The sequence below is a fragment of the Saccopteryx bilineata genome, chromosome 4, assembly GCF_036850765.1.
Source record: "Saccopteryx bilineata isolate mSacBil1 chromosome 4, mSacBil1_pri_phased_curated, whole genome shotgun sequence".
Classification (NCBI taxonomy): domain Eukaryota; kingdom Metazoa; phylum Chordata; class Mammalia; order Chiroptera; family Emballonuridae; genus Saccopteryx; species Saccopteryx bilineata.
In genome coordinates this window covers 13657896-13681988 of record NC_089493.1, presented here as the reverse complement: position 1 = coordinate 13681988, position 24093 = coordinate 13657896, and the positions used below count along the sequence as shown (strand labels likewise).

Sequence of the window (24093 nt, the reverse complement as noted above, 5' to 3'; positions counted from 1 at the left end):
TGATAACTAGATCTGCCAATCTACTGAGAGCTTCATCACTATGTAGTTAGGTGTGTGTGTGTTCAGGGGAACTCACGTTGTGGCAGGTAAGGGCATCCAGGATGGTACTTACAGGCAGGGGGGAGTTCAGAGAAGGGACCGCTTCTGTATACAGTAACTAGAGCAGCAGTTCTCAACCTGTGGGTCGCGACCCCGGCGGGGGTCAAACGACCAAAACACAGGGGTCACCTAAAGCCATTCGAACGACCAAAACATAGGGAGTCACCTGAAGCCATCAGAAATACATATTTTATTTAAAAATGTATTGTATAATAAATATGTATTTTCCGATGGCTTTAGGCGACCCCTGTGTTTTGGTCATTCGACCCCCGCCGGGGTCGCGACCCACAGGTTGAGAACCGCTGAACTAGAGGAAGCTTCAGCTGTTTGTATGTTTTGTGTTTCCTAAGTGGAGGTGGGCCCTTTCGGTAGGAGAAATCTTGCCCTTGAGGTCCTGAGACTGTGCAGGGGCAGGTGGGGAGACCCCTGGCAGACCTGGAGCATTGTGCAGGGAAGGATGGGCGAGAAGCCTGCCCGTGGATGGGGCCTGGCTCGTGGAGTTTGAGTGATAGGCGAGACTTCAGACTGTTCCGGTAGGAATACTCAATGTTTTTGAACAAAGTAGTGAGGTGATCAACACTATCTTGTTAATAGAATTACTTATGCCTGTTGCTTAAGACCTTACCACTGATATACTGTGTCCAAGATAATGCTCCTTCGTGCTCTCTCAGAGCTCAATAGGGCAGGTGCTATTATTACACCTATGTTATGAATGTAGAAATGGGTATAGAGTGGAGGCCGCTCACCTAGTAAATGGTTGAACCGGAAACTGAACTCTAATCTTTTATGCCCTCCAAGTCATACACCTTTCTGGGTTGGCTTAGGGGGTGGGGGAGGGGAGTAATGCGTGGAAGCAGAAAGGCCAGCAGAGACTGCCGCAGAGCTCCAGACGGGAGCTGGGGAGGTGGCTGTGGAGGTGGCCGTGGAGTGGAAAAGTGGAGGGGCATTCCCACGGGGATGTTATTACAGAAGACAGAAGTTCCCTCGGGAAAGGGCGGAGAGGAGAGCAGGAGGCTTGGACTGCCTGCACATGTGTGAGCAGTGTCCCTCCAGGACAGTCACGTGTGTCATCAGTCCTCAAGGAACTGGCCCCAAGGAGGCCACTCCCCACACTGTCTCGGGAGGTCTTGGTGGAAACCACCCCTGCGCTCTGCAGCCCCAGGTCTGGTGCTGTTCCCCATGAGGGTCCGAAAGGACGAGAATGTTCTCAGCAGATGTGCCGCTGGGACCCGGGAACCAAAGGCAGGGCGCCTCCTTCACGGGCTTTGTGGGGTCCGGGGAGGGGTCTTCAGCTGAGCAAGCACAGGCTGTGCGTCAGACGTTCAATGTCACCTGGCCTTTGTGGGGTCAGGGGAGGGGTCTTCAGCTGAGCAAGCACGGGCTGTGCGTCGGACGTTCAGTGTCACCTGGCCGCACAGACCGCCTGTGTCTGCAGACATACCTTCCCCTCCGGGGGGTTGCGTCAGCTCTCTAATGTGTTTCCCCGAGTACACGACCACGGGTTGCACGAAGTCGTGGTTTTCATGCCATGTTCCTTGGCACCCAGGAGTCCTGCCAGCCCCTTCCAGAGCCCACTGCAGCAGTGGCTGGGGCAGTGGAGAGCGGGTCACTCCTGGTTCACCTGGAGACACGTACTTGTCTTTTGTCTGCTTTAAACATTTCCTTTGAATAAAGGAACCTCCGGATATTTTTTCTTTTTAGGTTTGAAAGACCATTATAATAGATAAACTCCCGAGCCCCGTTCTACCAAGCAGCATTTCATAGTTTTGTAATTGAAGACTTTCTGAGTTTTCATTATTGCCTCTCCACCATAGGAGGTGAACCCAAATGACGGGACGTATCAGTAGAAATTAAAATAGCAGTTTTCGGTCATCGCCTCGGTTACTACTAAACACATAGTATAATTCTTTGATGCGCTGTTCTGAGTACGCATTTTAACCCGGAATTTGCAAAACAACTTTTGATCCTGCTTGACAGTGTTTTGTTTTGTGTCATTTTTGATTCGGGTTGCTGGTGCGATGCGATGCAGTGCAAGCCGGGTCGTGGCTTTGGTGGGCTCAAGTATAGACGGATGCTTGTGGAGACGAGGCTGACCGTGAGGCCCGGTGGGGCCCTGAAATGCCGGCTGGCCGTCGCGTTCAGTGTGGGTCTGAGAGCGTTGGCTCTGGTCGTCATACGCCTGTGACTACGGAGCGCAATCAGTTCGCAAACAGCTTTCCCAGAATTTATTTGGTGATTCGTCAGAATTGTAACTGGCAAATACGCCCATGCCCAAGTATCTGGCCTCCCGTGGCGCCCTGCTCTCGTCCGTGGGAACACGTGTGTCATGCCCACTCTCATTTTTCTTTTCCTGCTGACATTTCTTAGTTAACAAGCTGTAGCCCCCCCCCCAACACAGTTAGTGCTGCCCCCCATTTGGTACCTAATGTCACGTGCTTTTTGGACGCCTGCAGAACTGGTTTAATTTTAACCATGCTGTTAAATTCCTGGCATTTTATCACCCATATCTATATTAAAAATCGGGAGGCGTTTATCTGTATCGAGGGGAATAAAAATCCTCTTGACTTCCTTCACAAAGTGAAACAGAAGCTCACTATAGTTCTGCTGCGGGGACGTGGGCAAGGACTGTGCAGTCAGCGAGGCAGTTTGGTGAATACTTCATAGACACCTCCACCACCAACGCTCTCCAGGATTAGGAGGCCTGGTGGACCTGCCTTCTGAAGGATTCTATCGCCTGGTGAATCGCACCATAGAGAAGGACCAGAGTCACCCTCCTGTGAATTGAGCAAAGTATCAGTGGCGGTAATAGCTAGCATCTATTATGCACCAAGGACTCTACACCTCTGATCCGACGTGATCCGCACGCCACCCCCGCGAGCCAGGTGCACGCCACCCCCGCGAGCCAGGTGCACGCCACCCCCGCGAGCCAGGTGCACGCCACCCCCGCGAGCCAGGTGCACGCCACCCCCGCGAGCCAGGTGCACGCCACCCCCGCGAGCCAGGTGCACGCCACCCCCGCGAGCCAGGTGCACGCCATCCTCGCGAGCCAGGTGCACGCCCCCCTCGCGAGCCAGGTGCACGCCACCCCCGCGAGCCAGGTGCACGCCACCCTCGCGAGCCAGGTGCACGCCACCCCCGCGAGCCAGGTGCACGCCACCCCCGCGAGCCAGGTGCACGCCACCCTCGCGAGCCAGGTGCACGCCGCAGTGCAGGCTGCAGCGCTGGCACTGACCGTGATCAACACATGTGCACTCGCCGGTTCCCCTCCTACCCACCCACCGTCCCATACCTGTCGTGCTTCTCAGCAATTAGACATTTTCTCTAGATTTTGTGATTTTAAAGTTTTTAATTCCCTACCTATAATGAATAAATCGTTTCGATAAACTGTATCTTCTAAGTCTCTGCATATTAGTCTCTTTTCTCGAACTAATTGCATGTTTCCTGCCTACATGACATCTGCAGGGTTCGCTAGGGAGACATCTGTGGGCTGTACTAGCCGTAGACAGCTTCTGAAGGGGACATGGGGTTCGTGGGGGAGGGCAGGGCTCACACCCCCACAGGGCACAGGGACGAGGAACTGTCGTTTGCGGAGACGGGGAGTCAGTCAGTGAATCGATTCAGTTGAGATAGAGGAGTCGGGAAAAGGCATAATGGGAAACAGGACTGAAAAGCATTGCTTTGATCGGGGGGTGGAGATCCTAGACGCAGTGCATTTACTCTGTGTGTACGTGAGCAGAAAGGACACAGGGACACTGAGAGCCACCGGAGGAGGACGTAGGCTGCGAAACCGAGAGGGCATGCACTCGGATCTGGAGTCTGGGTGACAGGGACTGAACCAGGGGGATCCGATTGGAAACAGGCTATGACAGCGTGGTGTCGGGTTGGACATGTTCCCTGCAGAGCAGACAAGTCCACAATGCCTGAGCTTCCCGAGCCTGACCGATGGAGACGTGGACAGAAGGGAACTCGGGAGAGCTGGTTTTCAGAGGGGACGGCGGGCCAACAGGCTCGCTTTTTAGGAGTGTTGGGTTTGAGGTGACAACGTGACATCTCCATAGAGAAATCCAGCTTGTGATCAGAGATACCCATTTGGAAATTTGACAAGAGGTCAAAGCAGGGGAAGTCTGGGAGTTATCCTTGTGAAGAAATAGTTACACTTGGTGAGCGGAAAAGTCCCGAAGGAAGGACAGACAACAGACTTGAGCCTCTGACGGCATGAATTTAGGAGGCACAGGTGGGAAGGGCAACAGAGAGAGGAGCTGAGTGGCCGGGTGCAGAGCAAGCTGAGGCAGGAGGCGCAGGAAGGTGGGGAACCGCGCCAGTGCAGCGGCGAGGTCTACGGCAGGACCATCGGCCTCGGCACTGTGCCGTTTGGGGCCAGATGGTTCTCTGTTGTGGGGACTGTCCTGTGCATTGTTGGGTGTTCAGCACCTTCCTGGTCTCTCCCCACTAGATGCCCGCCCACCCTCTACTTGCAACAATCAAATATGTCCCCACACATTGCTAAATGACCCCTAGGGGCAAAGTCACCCCCAGCTGAGAACCACTGGTCTAGAAGAATAAGAGATATAGAAAGACCACTGGGCGTGGTGGTCAGGAAGCTTATCTGAAGAAGTCAGACTGCAGCGAACTGAAGAGAGAGCACGGGAAACGCCCACACCTTGATTTTAGCCCAGCAAGACCCATTTCAGAGTGAGATGACAAGTTATGTTCTTTTAAACCACTAAATTTGTAGCATTTTGTTAGAGAACCAATAGAGAACTAGAACACACTAAATACCAATAAAAAGTACAATATAGTTTTGGGTTTGTTTATTTGTTTGTTTGTTTTTTAAGTGAAGGAAAGGGAGAGACTCCTGCATGTGCCCCAACCAGGGTCCACCCGGCAACCCCCATCTGGGTCCGATGCTCAAATCAACTGAGCTATCCACAGTGCCTGAAGCCAACACATGGACCAGCCAAGCTATCCTCAGCACCTAGAGCCATACTCAAAACAATCGAACCACTGGCTTTGGGAGGGGAAGAGAAAGAGAAGGGGAAAGGGAAAAGGGAGGGAAAGAGAAGCAGATAGTCACTTCTCATGTGTGCCCATTACCAGAGACCAAACCTGGATGTCCACATGCCAGGCAATGCTCTATCCACTGAGCCACCAGCCAGGGCCCAACATACATAAATAGTTTTAAAATGGATAATTCACAGTTGAGAAACATAGATGTAATAAATATGGTTAAAAATCTGAGTAATCCGGCCCTGGCCGGTTGGCTCAGTGGTAGAGCGTTGGCCTGGCGTGCAGAGGTCCCGGGTTCGATTCCCGGCCAGGGCACACAGGAGAAGCGCCCATCTGCTTCTCCACCCCTCCCCCTCTCCTTCCTCTCCGTCTCTCTCTTCCCCTCCCGCAGCGAGGCTCCATTGGAGCAAAGATGGCCCGGGCGCTGGGGATGGCTCCTTGGCCTCTGCCCCAGGCGCTGGAGTGGCTCTGGTTGTGGCAGAGCAACACCCCGGAGGGGCAGAGCATCACCCCCTGGTGTGCAGAGCGTTGCCCCCTGGTGGGCGTGCCGGGTGGATCCCGGTCGGGCGCATGCGGGAGTCTGTCTGACTGTCTCTCCCGGTTTCCAGCTTCAGAAAAAAAAAAAAAAAATCTGAGTAATCCAAGAAATCAAATTTACCTTGCCTATTAGATTGGCAAACATTTTTGTACGTACTCTCCACCCGGTGTCCTCCAGGACCTGAGAAAAGGGTCCTCTGCACCACTGCTAATGGTTTAGACAGGCAGGCAGTTTCAGAGGGAGACCGACAGAAGCCATCACTGTGAAAGGTTATAGGTTTACATAGACAACTTGCATCTTTTACAGTGAGAACATCTTTCCAAAGTGCTTGTGAAACTTTTTTTTCATTGCATAGAAGCAGAGCCCAGGGGCAGCCCAAGGAAACCGAAATGTGTGTGTGTGTGGGGGGGGTGTTCGGGTCTGCAGGGCGTCGGCAGCCTCCTGGTCACCTGGCACCTGGCTGCTCCGTCTCATCTCTCCCACACCCAGTCTGTACTCTGTTTACTGCATCTGCCTGCGGACAGGGCTGTCCCAGCGCGGTCCTCTGGGATGGGTGGCTGGAGGCTGCATCTGTGAGTCATCTCTGCGTGCTCTGAGCAGCTGCTGCCCAGATTAGGTTCCAGTGATGGAAAGGAATGTTTTGTCACTGGATGCACGTTCCCATAACAGCCGTCGTCTTGGGGACTCGTGTGTCTTCAACACAGTCTTTAAACCCAATCAGCCACTCGAACAGCTGCTCAGAGCTGCTCAGGCCAGGGTCGGCAGGTGAGGCAACTGCTGTCACCAAATTTTAAACTCTTAAAGATGCACGTATTGCCCTGGCCAGATAGCTCGGTTGGTTAGAGCATCATCCCAAAACAGAGGTTATCAGTTCTATCCCTGGTCAGGACACATACAGGAACAGATCAATGTTCTTGTCTATCTTCTCTTGCTAAAATCAATAAATAAAAATTTTAAAAAATAGTAAAGATGCACGTAGTGGGCTTTGGCCCCGAGGTCACATGACTTTCATTGCTCCCCTTTCCTTACGGGCTCTGAGCACTGCTCATCAGTGAGTTCCTAGTGAGAACTGTGGACTTGATTTTTGTAGCTGGAATACCCAGGTGGAGGGGAGCCATCTAGTTAGATGTGAGTGTGGAAATCTCTGATCATTATAGGCAGTCCAGAACAGGATGTTTAGCCTCATTGGCTGAAACCCCTCATCTAGAGACAAGAAACCAAGGCCTGGGCAGAAGAGTCCCTTTGGGTGTTTGTAGTTAGTGGGGAAGCTGGGGCGAAATCCTCTCCCCCGGTTTGCGGTCTGGGATCTTTTCTCAGCATGGCCTTCTGTCTCCATGTCCCTGAGCTATATAGCCTGTGCTTTCTTGAGCTTTTTTTCAGGAACTTTTGTTATACATCATTAGTTTAAATTTACTCCTAAAGGTTTAAGTGTACATTTCTTACCCTATTTTAACATTCATCTGCACAACAGCATATTCTAAGCATTCGTAGTAATGTTCATTCTGTCCATAGATGAAAAAAAATTGCAACTGAGAATGCGAGTCAAGCAGCATATGGAAATATCTCAAATAACAGTTTTTTATTGTTTTTTGTCAGGTAGTATTTAATATTTTTTCATTAATATTTTAAAACTTTTAACAATCTGGTTTTGTGTACTTTTATTATTCTTATTTAAGTATTAAGTGCATGAAATAGTAAACTGCCTTTCAGTGTATCATTTTTTTATATCTAAAACGGTCATCAGGGCCAAAGCCCACTAGGTGCATCTTTTTTTTTTATTTTTTTTATTTACTGATTTTAGCGAGAGAGACACAGACAGGAATATTGATCTGTTCCTATATGTGTCCTGACCAGGGATAGAACTGACAACCTCCGTTTTGGGATGATGCTCTAACCAACCGAACTATCTGGCCAGGGCAATACGTGCATCTTTAAGAGTTTAAAGATGTTAAATTATTTGAATCCAACCACTGGCCTGCAAATTATCTCTGACACATCACAGGCCTCAGTGTTCATGATTGTGGTCCTTAGGCATCAGAGGTTCCCTCTCTGGTCCCCTAGAGAAGGCAAGGAGGTCTGTAAATACACTTTACTTTTTATGTTTTTAAGTTTGCTTAATTGCCCTAAATAGTCTCCTTAGCTCTAACTTCTATCATCCTCAGTGCCTGTTCCCTTAGAACCCCTAAGCGATCACCATCCTTTTCACCTTATTGGGAACTGTTTCCCATTGACTCTGAGTCCCACCAGTAGCTGCACTTGGTTCAGCAGAAAGCTCGATGCTCCCCTGAGTTAATTGAGAAATACTCGGTTGTCCACAAAGTCTGACTTGAAGGGTCTAAATAGCTGAGGTTTTACTCCACATTCTAAAAGTGCAATGGAGTTTAGGTGAGCCTGATTGGGGGGGTTCTAGTGCAGGGATCCCCAAACTACGGCCCCGCAGGCCGCATGCGGCCCCCTGAGGCTATTTATCCAGCCCGGCCGCACTTCCAGAAGGGGCACCTCTTTCATTGGTGGTCAGTGAGAGGAGCATAGTTCCCATTGAAATACTGGTCAGTTTATTGATTTAAATTTACTTGTTCTTTATTTTAAATATTGTATTTGTTCCCATTTTGTTTGTTTTTTTACTTTAAAATAAGATATGTGCAGTGTGCATAGAGATTTGTTCATAGTTTTTTTTATAGTCCGGCCCTCCAACGGTCTGAGGGACAGTGAACTGGCCCCCTGTGTAAAAAGTTTGGGGACCCCTGTTGTAGTGGGTTTATATTAATTAATTAATTAATTGGTGGATGAGAGTTCTGGGCCTAATGTTCTGCAGGGTAGTCCCTTAAAGAAGAAGCCTGAGGACTCGGTCAGTCCGGGGAGCAGCTAGCTGAGTGCCCCCCAGCAGGTCAGATCCCAGTCTCCCGCCGCCCACGCATCACGTGATTTTTAGCCGTCTCTCTGTTTCCGTATAAAACATTCTAAGGACACCGTTTCTTTCTAGACACAAGTCCCAACCTAGTGCCCTCGGAGCTTTTCTTTAGATCGGAAGTAGAATTAGCACTACCTGGGCCAAAAGCAGAAAAAAGGCCGAAAAAGGAATGTGGTGCTTGAAGGTACTAGGCTAAACGATGATACTGACAGGTGTTTTTTTAAATGCTGCTTTTGTATACAGCAAAGCTAAACATCCTGGCCACACCAGGGTCTTGAAAATTAAAAGAGTTGGGACAGGAAAAAAAATTTTTTCTAAGGAAGGAAAATCATCTGAATAGCTGCCCTGGGAAAACGCAGATGAGGGCGGAGCTGTCCCAATTAGCGATTAGATACATCCTGAGGACCCCAGGCGGCAGGGTTTAAATCCCATTGCCCCCACGGAAGGAACCTGAAGGTGGCTGGCTGCCCGTGTCCTTGACCGATGCTCTTGCAGCTGTGAACGTGTGACCCTCGCTGACATGCCTCCCTGAGTCAGCCTCTCCCGTGTCCCTGTCCCCGCAGCGCGAACCTGTCCAAGGCCGCCTGGGGAGCGCTGGAGAAGAACGGCGCCCAGCTGATGATCCGCTCCTACGAGCTCGGAGTCCTCTTCCTGCCGTCCGCGTTTGTAAGTGCATTCTCGGAGCCGCCGGGGCCGGGCGCGTGGGACGTGGACTGGGTTTCTGTGTCTCCCTCCTCAGTCAGGACCACCTATCCGAGGGGGGCCGGCAGCGGAGCCGGGCTCTCGCCTAGAGCCCGTGCCTTCAGCCACTGTGCTGACAGACGCACAGCGGGATTCCGGCTGGGGGTGGGGGTGGGGGTGGAGGGAGTTTGCCTGATCAGAGGCGGAATGTGTTGCTTTGGGTAAAGGTAACAATATTTAAATAAATGTTGTGAAACATGACATGAAGATTTATGACAAGGCAGTAAGTGATGAGTCACCAAAGGAGTGACTCTTAGGAAATGTCTGTTAGTCGATGTTGTTCCGTTAAGTTCCTAAAAGACATGCTGCCCTTTCTGTGAGGAGAATGAATATGCAAAACAGTGACTGTGGATTTAGTCCAGGGGTCGGGACCCTTTTTGGCTGAGAGAGCCATGAACCCCACATATTTTAAAATGTAATTCCGTGAGAGCCATACAACGACCCGTGTACGTTACGCATTATCCAATAAAAATTTGGTGTTGTCCCGGAGGACAGCTGTGATTGGCTCCAGCCACCCGCAACCATGAACATGAGCGGTAGGAAATGAATGGATTGTAATACATGAGAATGTTTTATATTTTTAACCTTATTTTTTTATTAAAGATTTGTCTGCGAGCCAGATGCAGCCATCAAAAGAACCACATCTGGCTCGCAAGCCATAGGTTCCCAACCCCTGGTTTAGTTCAACGGGTGTTGCATGTAGTAGGTGCTTAAATATGTTCACACATCTTGTTGTAAGCCGTTTGCAGAACAGAATAGCTCACCTGTAGCCATCTTATTGAAATGAAAGTACTCACGTGTGGATACCACTCTCTCAGGAGTCTGTGCTGTTCTTAAAATGCCAATCCCTAGATATTCACTTAACAGATGTGTTAAAAATTTCTGCATCAGTCATAATCTTAAAGTGGTTACTGACAAGAACACCATTTGTCTTAAAACAAGGTCGATGTTATCTCTTTCTTTAGGTTTCTCTCCCCGGGACCAGGAGGGCATGTGTACCTTTTAATGTTTTTAGTTGCATGTTCCCCAAATAGACTTGCTTAATACCCAGTTTTATAGTCGTTCTTCTGGCCTGACATCATCTAGAACCTGGGTTTCTTGTGTTGAACAAACTCAAAGAGTTTAAAGGCTTGGCTCGAAATAAATGATGATTCATTCAAGAGCCTTCGGGTTCTCAGACTAGAAACACAACAGGCAGAAACCCAGAAGGGTTCTGGAGAAGAAAGAAAAGTGAAGAGATTTTATAATAAAAGGTTCATTCTCCGCTCTAGCAGCGGCCCAGGGCGGTTCTCATTCTGAGGTCTGGAGGTTGGATTCCAGGTGGCCTGGTCCTGTCCAGTGACCTGGATAATGTCTGGCAGGTGGTCTGGGTATGCGAGTCCTTCCGTGGGTAACCAGTGGGTTGTCTAGAGGTCTGATAAATGTCCAGGCATTGATGCAAGACTGGAAAGTTCAAAAGTTTACGTTCCCACACTTCTACAACAAGAACAGAATCGTTTCCTCATGCCTCGACCTACTTGATTTTAGTAATTTAGCAGCTTGACTGTAGTGACTTTATTTCTGCACTCTGTTCCTCACTTGAGACCAGCCCCCCTCTGTGCTCCCTGGGCAGAACTCCACGTCCAGAACACCCACGTTCCTGAGTTATCAGCCGTCGGCGTTGTTGCGTCCGTCCTTTCCCCGTAGCCCATCCTGCCATCGTGTTCCGGAAGGCTGACTTGAGGCCAGCGTTGTAGATGGTCGGGTTTTGTGTCCCCAACGGCAGTGTCAGGTGCTCCTTATGCAGTCACCGAGAAGGGACCCTGCAGCCCTCTCCTTTCCCACAGCCGTGATGACAACCTGTCACTCAGGACCCAATGGGTGTGTGAAGTGTGACCGACAGTATGGCCCAAGAACTGTGGGCAGAGCGCCAGCATGGCCCATTCATAATAAAGATGCCATTTGAAACCGCTGGGCTTGATCTAGAAGCTGATAAGTCCCTGGCAACTAAATGTTGATTTGTTCACATTTTTCTGCTTCTTTAAATGAATTAATCAGTAAACACATCGTTTCAAGGTCAGCCTAACTCACCATAGAGCATGGAGTCAGTAACTTTCCCTTTGGTTAGGAACCTCTCAAGAGATTTGGGGGTTTATGTCAAGGTGCATTGGACTGTATGCAGCACTGAACTATTGTTGCTGCATAGTAGGTGCTTAGTGATGTTAACTTAAAGACTTTGTTCTTTTGAGGTTGAATATCAAGTTGTTTGTACAGGGAAAAGCCCCAAGACTAAAAGTCTGCCTCTGTAAGCGGAGGGCAGGGAAAGACCAAAGAAAGAAGCAGGCCACTGCAGTCTGATAATTAATAGAGATTATTGTTATTATGAGGCAGCTGCAAGACAGAATGGATCCCTGCCTGCTTGGAAGACACCAAAGAATTATTTAGGATAAAGGGGTGACAGTCACGGGTACTAGCATGCTAATGCTGCCAGGCACAAAAAATTGCTTTATATGTTTGACCAAGTCGCAATAACTACCTGTTCCCGGGAACCAGCACATAGCAGGGCTCAGGAGGGGTGCTGACTTAAGTTAGAATGAACAGAAATTACGACCAGTCTCTCAGGGGGTTGCAGACAGCAACCTTCGTCTGGCCCAGGTCCAGCTTGCAGGACAGACAGAGGTCGTGTCATGGACTTGAGCCTGCCTGACATTTTCTGGCTGGAATGCCCCCTACCTCTGGGCGTAATGTACACGATCAGAACTGTTCCCTCCAGACGAAGGTGGCCTGAGCGTCCCTGCGCTCTCAGGCGGGAAGCCATCTTCGCTCTCGGAGCCCCAGTTCACTGGCCGCCGAGGTGGCAGGTTCTTCTTTTCTGTGATCAAAATTAAAAATGCGTCAACCAAATCCCCAAGAATTTTCAGTCTTCAAGTCTCTATTTTCTCTTTCCTCCATTCTGGGTCAACTGTCTTACTGTCTCTTGTTTCCAGCAGTGGCAGTGTTATTCTTTCTGTGGCTCTGACTAGAAGAACTAATGAAATTGACCTGAGCCACCACCTTAATCCTCCCCTCCAGCTCCCAGCCCACCCTAGGGGCTCTCAGGGTTTCCCCGCAGCCACAGCCAGGCAACACTGTTGCAAGTGGTGTTTCTTTGTAACCACTCAGCTAATAAAGCCAAGTTCCCCTGTTCTCTTCCTCCGTCTCTTGCTCCTTTCTCTCACCCATCCAAGAGCAACTGCCACTGCCATCTGCCTCGGCAAGAAGTTTTCTTCCTGCTGCTGCAGGTCATTGTCTTCTGACCCCAACTCTCCTTTTCTGCGCCATCTCAGCCACAACTAACTGTGAAGCTGTGGCCTGCCCACCTGCCTTTAAGCCTTCAGTGGCTCCCCCGGCCCACAAGACCATGTCCAGGTCCATGTGCATTGAACCAGCGCGCCTCCCACCCCTTCCTGGCGCACCACGGGGCTCCATCACCTGCGAGTGCTTGTTGGCGTCCAGGGGAGGTCAGCCCGGGCAGCAGCTGCCGCCTCACCGTGTGCGATCCTGGGCTCCTACGCTGCTGCAGAGGCTTCGATGTAACTTGGAAAGAGGAAGAATATAGACCAGGGGTCCCCAAACTTCCTACACAGGGGGCCAGTTCACTGTCCCTCAGACCGTTGGAGGGCCGGACTATAAAAAAACTATGAACAAATCCCTATGCACACTGCACATATCTTATTTTAAAGTAAAAATACAAAACAGGAACAAATACAATATTTAAAATAAAGAACAAGTAAATTTAAATTAACAAACTGACCAGTATTTCAATGGGAACTATGGGCCTGCTTTTGGCTAATGAGATGGTCAGTGTGCTCCTCTCACTGACCACCAATGAAAGAGGTGCCCCTTCCGGAAGTGCAGCGGGGGTCGGATAAATGGCCTCAGGGGGCCGCATGAGGCCTGCGGGCCATAGTTTGGGGACCCCTGATATAGACAAATATGTTGGAGAGATGCCAAAGACCAAGAAAGAAAGAACCTCCCGGAGTAGCCTAGGTTGAGGATTTAGGGACATCAGATCCTGAGGAGCCAGGAGGACAGGGAATGGAGCTGGGATCGTGCTCACAAGCTGGTAGGCTTTGGGTCTGTTGCCTTACCTCTGTAGGCCTCCTTTTTCTCAGCTGTGCAATGGGGGCAGTACCAGATCATTTGGGAATTAAGCAGTGTGGCCTGTAAAGTGTGGCAGGCAGTGACTGGTACTTCGCCCACACTGAGCACAGGGTGCGGTTCCTGTTAGCCGTATCAGCAACAGCAGTTCAACAAGCAGTTCTGCCGCAGGTGGAAGGCAGGATCCTGACGTCACACCCATAGTGACGTCACACCCATGATGATGTCATGCTGGCTTATTCTCCTCCAGGAGGCTTCTCCTACACTCCCAGCAGGAAACCCTTCCAGCTGATGATCCCACCCTGACTTCCAGGAAGGAGACAGCCACCTTCCTGTCACTCCCTTCCTTATCACTTTGTACATCTTTGGTTAAGGGCACTCCTTCTAGAAGGTTCAACTGCCGTTACTGTTTTGCCCAGGAAAACAGAGCGTTTTACTGCTGGAGCAGTGGTCAGCAAACCGTGGCTCACGAGCCACACGCGGCTCTTTGGTCCCTTGAGTGTGGCTCTTCCACAAAATACCACGTGCAGGCGCGCACAACTTTTTCGATGTTAGAAGTTATTTCATTCAAAAACAAATTATCTCTCCATTGTTCACAATAGCGAAGATCTGGAAACAGCCCAAGTGTCTATCAGTGACGAGTGGATTAAAAAGCTGTGGTACATATATACAATGGAATACTATGAGGCCATGAAAAAGAAGGAAATATTACCTTTTGCAACAATATGGAGGGACCTGGAAACTATTATGTTGAGTGAAATAAGCCAGGCAGAGAAAGAAAAATATCATATGACCTCACTCAGTTGTGGAATCCAAGGAATAATGAGAACTGAGAAACAGAATTGAGACAGAGGAGGGATCAAAGGGACCAGAGGAAAAGAGGACAGAGGGAAAGGGGACGATAGGATGGGATAAACCTGAAGGGAAGGGGGTAGGGTGCTGTAGGGAGGGGGGGAAGGGAGATGTTGAGGGGAATTGGGGGAGGGGGGATGCATTCGGGGTAACCCTAGAATCTATGTAAACACAATTAAATAAAAAAAATTTTAAAAAGAAAAGAAAACATTATCTCTCTTTGCTCAAGATTTTGAAAGAGAAACTTGGATTCACTTTCCAAACCTGTTGAAACATCCCCAAGAAAATAATTCTGATATTGACATTTGCTATTTCAAAACAACAGTTTTAAATATGAGGGAAGCTTTTCTCAAAAGGTTTCAGGAGTTCAGAAACAGCAAAGCTATGTTAGCCTTTGTTTAAAAACTTCTTAATGTTACTATAATAGAAGTAAATTTTTCCCCCTTTAATATTGACATTGGCAACTTTGAAATGCAATGGCTGGATTTAAAAAACAAAGAATTGTGGAGCTCGAAATTTGAACATATTTGTGCTGATGTAGATTGAGGACCTTTTTAGCCAAGGCCAGCTTAGGAGTACCCTAATTAAGTTCATAACAATGTACCTACCTATATAGTTTAAGTTTAAAAAATTTGGCTCTCAAAAGAAATTTCAATTGTTGTACTGTTGATATTTGGCTCTGTTGACTAATGAGTTTGCCGACCACTGTGCTAGAGAATGCAACTCAGATGCAACTAAAAAATAAATTAATTGTTAGCTGAAATCCGAGCACATTTCTCATTTTCTGTAATCGAGCTAAGCTGCTAACCCCGATCCATCACTGTGATAACCAGCTCTTCTACTCCCAAAGCTGAAGGAGGGGCAGGCCAGTAATTTCTCATCTGTGATGCGTGTCCACCCTCTCACCTGGTGTTTTAGAAATGTATTGTCTTTAACTGTCTTTTAAGCATCCATGCCTGAGAGGCTGCCTTCCTCTGCTTTATGAAATGCCAAGAGAGACCACGGTGATATATAAATAATGATAATTAGAAGACAGCTTCAAATTATTTGACATCCAGATTGAAGGGAAAAGTGGTACTTTTTTTATATAGCTGTAATACCCTAGAATTTGGATCAGAAATGGCTTTCAAAAAAAAAAAAAAAAGCATATTACTTTCTGTCAGACATGGATGGCTCAAACCTTCTTGTATGTGAAGTCAGATACCACGAAATGGAGCCATCAGAACTGCTCTGGGCTCCAAGAACCTTAATCCTTCTCATGATGCATTTGAAAATCAACAGAACTAAGCCAGGAGCTGAAGAAGAGGGAAGTCATTTTTACCTGAAACTCCATAAAGTATTTAAAAGTCATTAAATTGATGTCACTGCCAACCTCTGGCCTCTCTCTTTTTAAAAAATGTCAAGAACGAGCCCTGGTCGGTTGGCTCGGATTCCACCTGCAGTCAGGGCCAATGACAAGCGAACAGTGAGTGCACAACTAAATGGAACAACTAAGTGGAACAACGAGTTGATGCTTCTCTCTGTCTCTGTCTACTCTCTCTTACCCACCTCCTCTCTCTCCCTTCCCTCTGTCTCTCTCCTTTTCTCTCTTTCTCTCTCAAAGCAATGGGAAAAAAATTTTTTAATGTCAAGGATGAAGGTTTCCAGAATTTGGCTTCTCCTGACTTGGTCTGCCTTAATATCACCTTTCAAATTTGCAAGGAATTCCTTGATTGTGACTCCCTGTGAGGGACTGTGTGAGCTTTTGTTTATTTAGTGGCTGGTACTTAGGACCAAGAATTAGAAAGGCAGGGTTCCATTTCCCGCCTTGCCACATAATAGCCGTGTGACCTTGGGTACCTATTTAACCCCCAAAGGCGTTCTCTCCTCTGTAAAATAGGAGCAATTACATCACAGAGAACAACACCCTGGATCTACTGAAGTTATACTCATTCCCACCCGTGTGCCAGTTATCTTTCGAAACAACTTTACCCTCACCATCGCCATTTAATAGAGGAGGAAATGGAGGCCCAGAAGGGTTGAGTAACTGACCTAGAGTCACACAGCCAATAAATAACGTACACAATAAGAGATTGTTAAGGTTCTCCTTGGATCCAGAATGTGTTGAAGGCAAGCTGCGAGGACAGACACCAGTGCCGGATGTTGTGGCGGTGGCCCAGAGCCCTGCTGAGTGGCGCAGTGTGGACGGAGAGGCCACAGGCTCCGTCCCCAGAGGCCCCCTTCCTCCTCTGAGTCTCATTCATTCTGCCTTCAGTCCCCTCCAGCCCATTGTTTCTGCTAAATGCTGACCCCGCTCTCGTCTGGCCTCCCGTTTGTACCTCGGCTTTGTTGTGATGGTACTTGTATTTGTGTCCCTGTTACCATTTGCTAATCCATCGAGCCAGCGAGTTCCCTGGCTCTCCAGTCGGCCTCTGTTGTGGAACCTCTCTGTTAAAAAGCCTTCTGCATCTCCTCCCTGTCTGTCACAGTAAAGGCCACACTCTGGTACTGGGGTCTTAGGACACTTTGGGTCATAAGCGATGGACAACCAGCTCAAAGAGAATGAAAGAAAAGGCGAAGACAGGGCAAGTGCCCCACTTCGTGCAGGGCTGAGGGCAGGGGCCTGGGCTGGCACGAGTCCGGTCTAACAGATGCTGTCACGAGTCCAGTCTAACAGATGCTGTCACGAGTCCGGTCTAACAGATGTGAGGGTGTCCGACAGCTCAAGGCTCACACCTTACTGACCAGTTGAGCTTCCCCACAGAAAGACGGTCCCTTCCCCGGCATCTCTGACGTGGGCCGGTTATCACCGCAGACGTCCATGCTGCATCCCATTCAGAACCCTTCCCTCGGCCGCTGATGTTTCCCCCCAGCTCTCCACAGCCCTCCTCTTCGGTATCTGCTCACTCACAGTCCTGGTGTGCCCCCCTCGCCCCCACCCCACTGCTCTTCCCTGCCCTCTCTCCGTTTGGCGGAATTATACCCGTTTTTCAAGGCCCGGCTGAAATACTTTCTACAGAGCCTTTCCTTCCCTGCAACTCGTAAGAGGCTGTTTCTTCCTCTTCTGTCTGGATTTGTGCCAGGCGTCTTTCATGTACTACCTTTCACTGTATTAGTTTTTTTTTTTTAATTTATTGATTTTTAGAGGGAAAGAGAGAGACATTGATGTGTTGTTCCACTTATTTATGCATTCTTGTACATGCTCTTACTAGGGATTGAACCCACAACCTCGGCATGTTGGGACAATGCTCTACTCAGCCAGGCCCTCACTGTATTATTACCCACATCTTCATCGGTGCTCTAATAACTCCTTACCTTTCCAGGGGTCTTAACATGCACAGAGCACTTTCACGTGCATTATTTCGTTTGCTCTCATGCAGAAGCCTTATGAGTAGTCAGGGAAGGTACTTTGATCCCATTTTTACTGCTCAACATTGCTGCAACACCAGCTGTTGCTAACACTTTTACTGAGCACTAACATGAGAAACATTAATATAATATCCAGATGTATTATTATGTCGAGTTTACAAATGAGGGAATTGAGGCCTAATAAAGAAGTGGTCAGGAGTCCCACTGACCATCTTCTTCAAGTTCTTGGAACATGTAAGCTCTTTGCCACCTCTGGGCCTTTGCAGATGCTGTTCCCTCTGCGTGGAACTCTCACTGACCAAACCCTATTGATCCATCGGAGTTTAATTGAGGAGGCTTCCCCTGACTCTCCCCCTCCCCACAAATCTGAAACAGGCCTACTATTCTCTCTTCTCATACTCCTGTTTTTCTTTATAGAATTATAGTTATTTTACTTTTTAAGATCCAGTTGATTAGTGTCTCCCCGCTAGACTGTACACGTGAGGACAGGATAGTGATATTTGTGGTACTCCTACATAGTGAGTGGCTGGCACCCACACCTGACACAGAGGAGCATCTCAGGAATACGGTGCTGAGTGAAGGAATGCACCCACGAGCCACTTCCCGAGCTTGGCAAACACCAGAACAGAGACTGGCCTGTGGTCAGCATGACTTCAGCTCTTAGCCTGCCCTACGCTGTACCCAGGGCCAGCCTCCCCGACTAAGTTACATGATCACCAAGATGGTGAACTGTAGCCCTAGCTTTCTGTTTCTAAGGCATTAGCACTGTTTGATCTGTGGGCACTTAGGATACAGAGTGTTTGGATGAGTGGACAGAAAGAATGAGAGAGAGGCAGACAGGCTTGCAAACAAAGTGCAAGGATAATCCTGGAAGGGAGCCATGAGACATGATCAGCGTGTGCAGGTGTGGGGAGAACAAAGCTAACGTACAAAGCACCCATACTTGCTCAGGTCTGTGTTAGAAAGAAATAGTGATTACGTGCATTGGCCTCCATACAGAACCTTAACTTGCCATGGCCGGTTGGCTCAACAGTGGAGTGTCGGTCCAGTGTGTGAAAGTCCCAGGTTTGATTCCCAGTCAGGGCACACAGGAGAAGCAACCATCTGCTTCTCCATCCCTCCCTCTTCCATATCTCTTTCTCTCTCTCTCTCTCTCTCTCTCTCTCTCTCTCTTTCTCTTCCCTTTCTGCTGTGGCTCAAATGGTTTGAGCAAGTTGGCCCTAGGTACTGAGGGTGGCTCTGTGGCCTTGCCTCAGACACTAAAAATAGCTTGGTTGCCAAGCAAGAGCAGTGGTCCCAGATGGGCAGAGTATCACCCAGTAGGAGGGTTGCTAGGTGGATCCTGGTCAGGGTACATGTGGGAGTCTGTCTCTGCCTCCCTGCCTCTCACTTAATAAAAAAAAATACCTTAACTTGCACCCTGATTAGGATCCAAAATTATCCTGACCTGTGGTGGTGCAGTAGAGTGTTGACCTGGAATACTAAGGTCGCCGGTTCAAGGCCCTGGGCTTGCCTGGTCAAGGCACATGTGAGAAGCAACTACAAGTTGATGCTTCCCGCTCCTCCCCGCCTCACCTCTCTTTCTGTCTCTCTCTCTCAAATCAATCAATAAAATATTTTTTTTAAAAATCCAAAATTAATACCTTATTCTCGAGTTCTTGGAATAAACCTTCCATTTTGGTGGGTCTTAAAGAATTCCCACTTTTATATTCCTATCACATTATATTGGAATGCTTGCAATTGTCCATGAAAGCAACTTGTATCTCTTCTGACCCCCAAGTGAGCAGTCTGTTACTATAGCAATATTGAAAGTGTTATGAAGTATTTTTATAGAGTTTTCTAAACACTGACTTCAAACTGTTCGAAACTGTTTTTCTCTTGCGTCTTTAGATCCTTTATTTACTAAGCTTTGGCAAACTTTGCTTATAATTTCATTTCTCAAATTTGACCCTCTCATTTTAGGAAAGAATAATTGGGAGGGTGTAAATATAGGTGGTCGATCGAGCATGGAAAATAGCTCTGAAATAACTTGAGAGTTATGAGTGCCATGAAGACATAATTGCTTCCTGAGATCTGGCGTTTTCAGAAAACGGGGTGCAGTCATAGTTCCTCTGTATGTCCGCAGGGCCTGGACAGCTTCACGGTGAAGCAGAAGTTCTTCTCGGGCAGCGGGGGGCCAGCAGCGCCCTTCCCCGTGCCCTACGACCTGCCTCCGGAGCTGTATGGCAGTAAAGGTGAGACACGGGACAGCCGGTGCAGATGCAGGTGCAGGGCGGAAATGACCGTGCCAGGAGAAGCAGCGGCTCCGTCCTCGGGTGGCTGGCTTGCAGAACACTCCGGAAGCCCCTGTGGCCCCTTTGCTGCCCTCTCTGGGGCCACTGGAGCCATAGTTCTCAAACTGGTTGGTCTTGGAACCCCTCTGCACTCTTACCATTATAGGACCACAATTTCCCCCTCCTTTCCAAGCTGTGTGCATTCTTTTAAGTCCTCTAAATGAGTTGTATATTCATGCACATTCATTTTTCCTTAGCAAGATTTTATAGGGTTTGTCAGCATTTCAAGGAATCTGTGACCACCTCCCCTCCCTGAACCCCTGCCTTCTCTCTCTCTCTCTCTCTCTCTCTCTCTCTCTCTCTCTCACACACACACACACACACACACACACACACACGAATAGACAGCATTGCTTTAGAACCAGACTGTGCCCTACGTGATGTTACAACTTCTGGAGTGACCATGGGCAGTTATTTGTGTTCTCTAGACCTTGGCGTCTCTGTCTGCAAACCGAGAAAGTGAATGAGAATGCAGTCACCATAGGGTTGTTGAAAGAGGAACTGAGCTGCTATCTGTAATGCGCTTAGCACAGGGCTTCAGTGCAGATTTAGCCGTAGGCGCGGTTTCCAGCCGCTGTTATCTGAAACAGCGCAGTTCAGCTCCCAGCTGCAGTAATGGACCCCTGTTCCTCTCTCCCTTCCTCCTCCGTGAGTGATGATGCAAACAGCCTCCGGCTCTGAGCCCGCCCAGCAGCCCAGGACCCAGCTGACGGCCTGCGCCCTCCTCTGCTTAGTGCCGCACCTTGGTCTTCTCTCCCTCTGTTCTTCCTGTTCCTTCCATTTGTTTTTGTCCTGGTTTTTTTTTAACCTGAGTTCTCTTGAATAAACATATGAGAGGTGGGGGCTGACTGTAAAATGCCATCAGACAGGTTCAAAAAAGGTTCTTCACAATCTGTACACCCCAGCACCTGAGTGGTTTTATCCTGTCTGCTGAGTGAATTCTGTGTGATCCTGGTCAAATAAGTATTATACAAATGTAATGTGTTTTTTCCCCAGATCGGCCGTGGATTTGGAACATTCCTTACGTCAAAGCCCCAGATACACACGGGAACATGTGGGTCCCGTCCTGAAAGTGTTGAAACTCGATGACACCTAAGTATAAGACACTGAGCCCTAAACACGGGATGTTCTTGTTGGGACTGAGTATTCACTTCCCTTCGCGTTTTCTCTGCACCCCTAGGAAACACTTTCCAAAGGTCACTCGTGAACACGGATGTTGGTTATAGTTTTACTGGTCAGTGTTAACATTTCTCACTAAAAACAAACCAAAAAAAAGTTGTATTTTTTAATTCCCTTTTCTATGCTGTGCGTTGGAACGAGAGTTATTAAACTTCACCGTGTGAAAAGGATCTAAAGCTCTCCTCATAGTGACTACAGTCTCGCGCGGGGTCAGTGCCTCTTAAGTGAGGGCTGACCATGTCGGCTGTGCGCTGTCCGGAGAGAAGCCTCTCCTTCAGCCGACCCTTGTCAGAGGAGGCAGGGGACCGTCTGCTTTCTCACCCAGCCCTCGCCCAGCTTCCCGGGTGTCTGGGGGTTGCTGGGTCTGACTGCAGATTCCAGGCACCTACGCCGAGGTTGTGTGGCTGCGCCGCAGACCAGTGAGCCACACAGCCCTTAGTCCAGCAGCTTCAGGAGGCTTCCCACCCATCCCACCGCCCTGCTGGCTGCCTCACCGCTTACAACGGGTCTCACTGGACCGGGCCAGAACCAGCTCACAGAGTCAAACAAAAACACACAAGTATTTTACTTGGAAAAAATCCCAAAAGGTGACCCAGTTTGACCTCTTCAATTCACAAGTGAGGAAACTGAGGCCCAGAAAGGTTGAGGATGCCCTCCAGGTCACACAGCTGGCTGGGGTCAGAGCTCTGAGCACCTTCCCACTAATGTATGTGCTCCACCCTTAGGACCAGGGTCTCCTGGGTGCTTCAGACCCTCTGTTTCCTCAGCATGAGGCTGAGTCCCAGTTTGTCACCAGCCTCGTCATATTACAACTTGGAGTCAGATGTTCATTTGCAAAGACTTTTTTAAAGGTTTTTTTCTTTTTTTTTTTTTTCACTGTTAATTGCCCATCACCCAAAGTGAAATCATTGTCTGTCACCATATACATATTTGTCCCTCTTTACTCCCCTCTTCCCCACCTCCCTCCCCCTGGTACCCACTTCACTGTTACCTATGTCCATCAGTCTCAGTTTTATATCCCAGCCATGTGTGAGATCCTACAGTTCTTAGCTTTTTCTGATTTATTTCCCTCAGTATAATATTCTCAAGGTCCACCCATGTTGTCGTAAATGGCACTATGTCATCATTTCTTGTGACTGAGTAGTATTCTATTATATATATATGTCTGATCCTCTATTGAGAGACACTGGTTGTTTCCGTATCTTGGTCACTGTGAACACTGCTGCCATGAGCATGGGAATACATGTGTCTTTGTATACCAATGTTTTTAAGTTTTTGGGGGTAGGTTTTTAAAACTTTTTCAGAGACCTAGAATGTTCATCTTAGAAACTGTGAAGGTGGGCGGGGTGCTGTGATCGAGGCAGGACCAGGAAGACCTTGCTGTGCCCCGCCCACCATCAAGAAGCTCTGATTTCACCTATTTTGTGTAGCAAGATGCTGTAGCCACTGAATTAGTGTAGCCCGTTGATTTCCTAGGTAAGAAAATGAATTATTAATTAAACCTTTTTGATCCTACCTGCTACTTCTCAGAACATTCAAACCTGTATCAGATGAGCCAGAAGACAACAGGAGGGCGCCGTGGGCTGGCAACAGAGGCCGATGATGGGGCCGGCCCGGGGCAGGTCCCGGCGGTCGGAGCCGATGTCCAACGGACTGTGGCAAAGACCTAAGATGCTCCCCAGCAAGGCAGTCCCAGCATAGGTGGCAGCAGCAGGGGCAGAGTCACCATGGCTGAAGCAGCCAGCCTGCTCTAGAGCAGGGCCCAGAAGGCCTGGGCTGCTCGGGGTCCAGGTGATCAAGACAGCAATGTCATCACAGCTGGCTCCACGTGAGGTCCCAGGTGGGTGGTGTTCTTCCGATCCACCTACCTGCAGAGGGGCTTGATGTGCAGCTCTGCCACTACGGGCTGTATGACCTAGACCAGGTTATTTCACGTCTCCGCCTCGGTCCCCGCAGTTGTCAGTGGGGGTGGCGGTAACAGTACCCACTGCAGAGGATCATTGAGTGTCTGGTGGGTTCGTATGTGACGGTGCTTGGAGCATGCCTGCACAGCGTGAGAACTGCACCGTGACTGCCACCGTAGCTGTGACAGGCGAGGCCTTAGGACTCGCCCCATTTTCCTGGTAAGGAAACCTGGGCTCAGAAAGGAAGGTGCTTGCCCAAGGTCATACATACGTCTAGAAAGTGCTCCTGCCGGTCTTTGAACCCAGGTCAGGCAGCACCCAAAGCCTGATCTGTGCTGCCAGGTGGGTGGTGTCTGAGGAGATGCACCGTTGTTCCCCATCTGTGGACCGGTACTTTTTTTTTTTAATAAAGCACAAAAGTTTATGAGAAAAAACATCAAAGACTAGAAATCAAAAATATTAAAAGAATTTAGATTTCCATCAGTAAGCGTTGTGTTATTAGTCGAGTCCAGTAACATTTATTGAGCATCCTCTGCTCCGTACATGCACTCATTTTATACGAAAGTTAAAATGGAAGGTGTCCCTAGTCTAGAACAATCTTTTATTCAGATAATACTTATCATTATGCTTTCAAAGAAAAAAAAGTATCCTAGTTTTTCTGTACAAGTCAAACAAATGTGAATATTTCACTGCCACGTTCATTATTTGATATATTCCCTTAAGACATGAGTCTAGAGTAGTGCTCAGAAGCACTCAATAGGTTTACAGGTCAGTTTACTGTTAGTCTCTATAGACACTTTAGACAGTCTTCATTAAATTACTGAGGAAAAAAATGTAACGTCTATTGACCTACATTCCCAGATCTTTTGCCACTCATTTAAGAGATATGGACGGGTAGTTTTATAGAATATGCCAAGCTTCTTTGAAATAACATCCATGCTTAATATAAGGATCTTAGATTTGATTTTGTCACAACTTTTTTTTTTTACAGAAACAGAGTCAGAGGGATAGATAGGGACAGACAGACAGGAATGGAGAGATGAGAAGCATCAATCATTAGTT

The 24093-nt window shown here is 48.5% G+C and overlaps 1 protein-coding gene across 4 annotated transcripts in view; it reads left to right on the top strand.

The window, feature by feature from the left end:
* TDP1 (tyrosyl-DNA phosphodiesterase 1) overlaps nt 1-21291 on the top strand; it is a 67705-nt gene extending 46414 nt beyond the window's left edge. For all 4 annotated transcript variants that reach the window (XM_066276083.1, XM_066276085.1, XM_066276086.1 and 1 more), the window contains exons 14-16: nt 9119-9221; nt 19741-19849; nt 20945-21291. In XM_066276083.1, the coding sequence (XP_066132180.1) occupies nt 9119-9221; nt 19741-19849; nt 20945-21018 (286 nt within the window). In that variant the 3' untranslated portion in view covers nt 21019-21291. The remainder of the gene's footprint in view (nt 1-9118; nt 9222-19740; nt 19850-20944) is intronic.
* The last annotated feature ends 2802 nt before the right edge of the window (nt 21292-24093 follow it).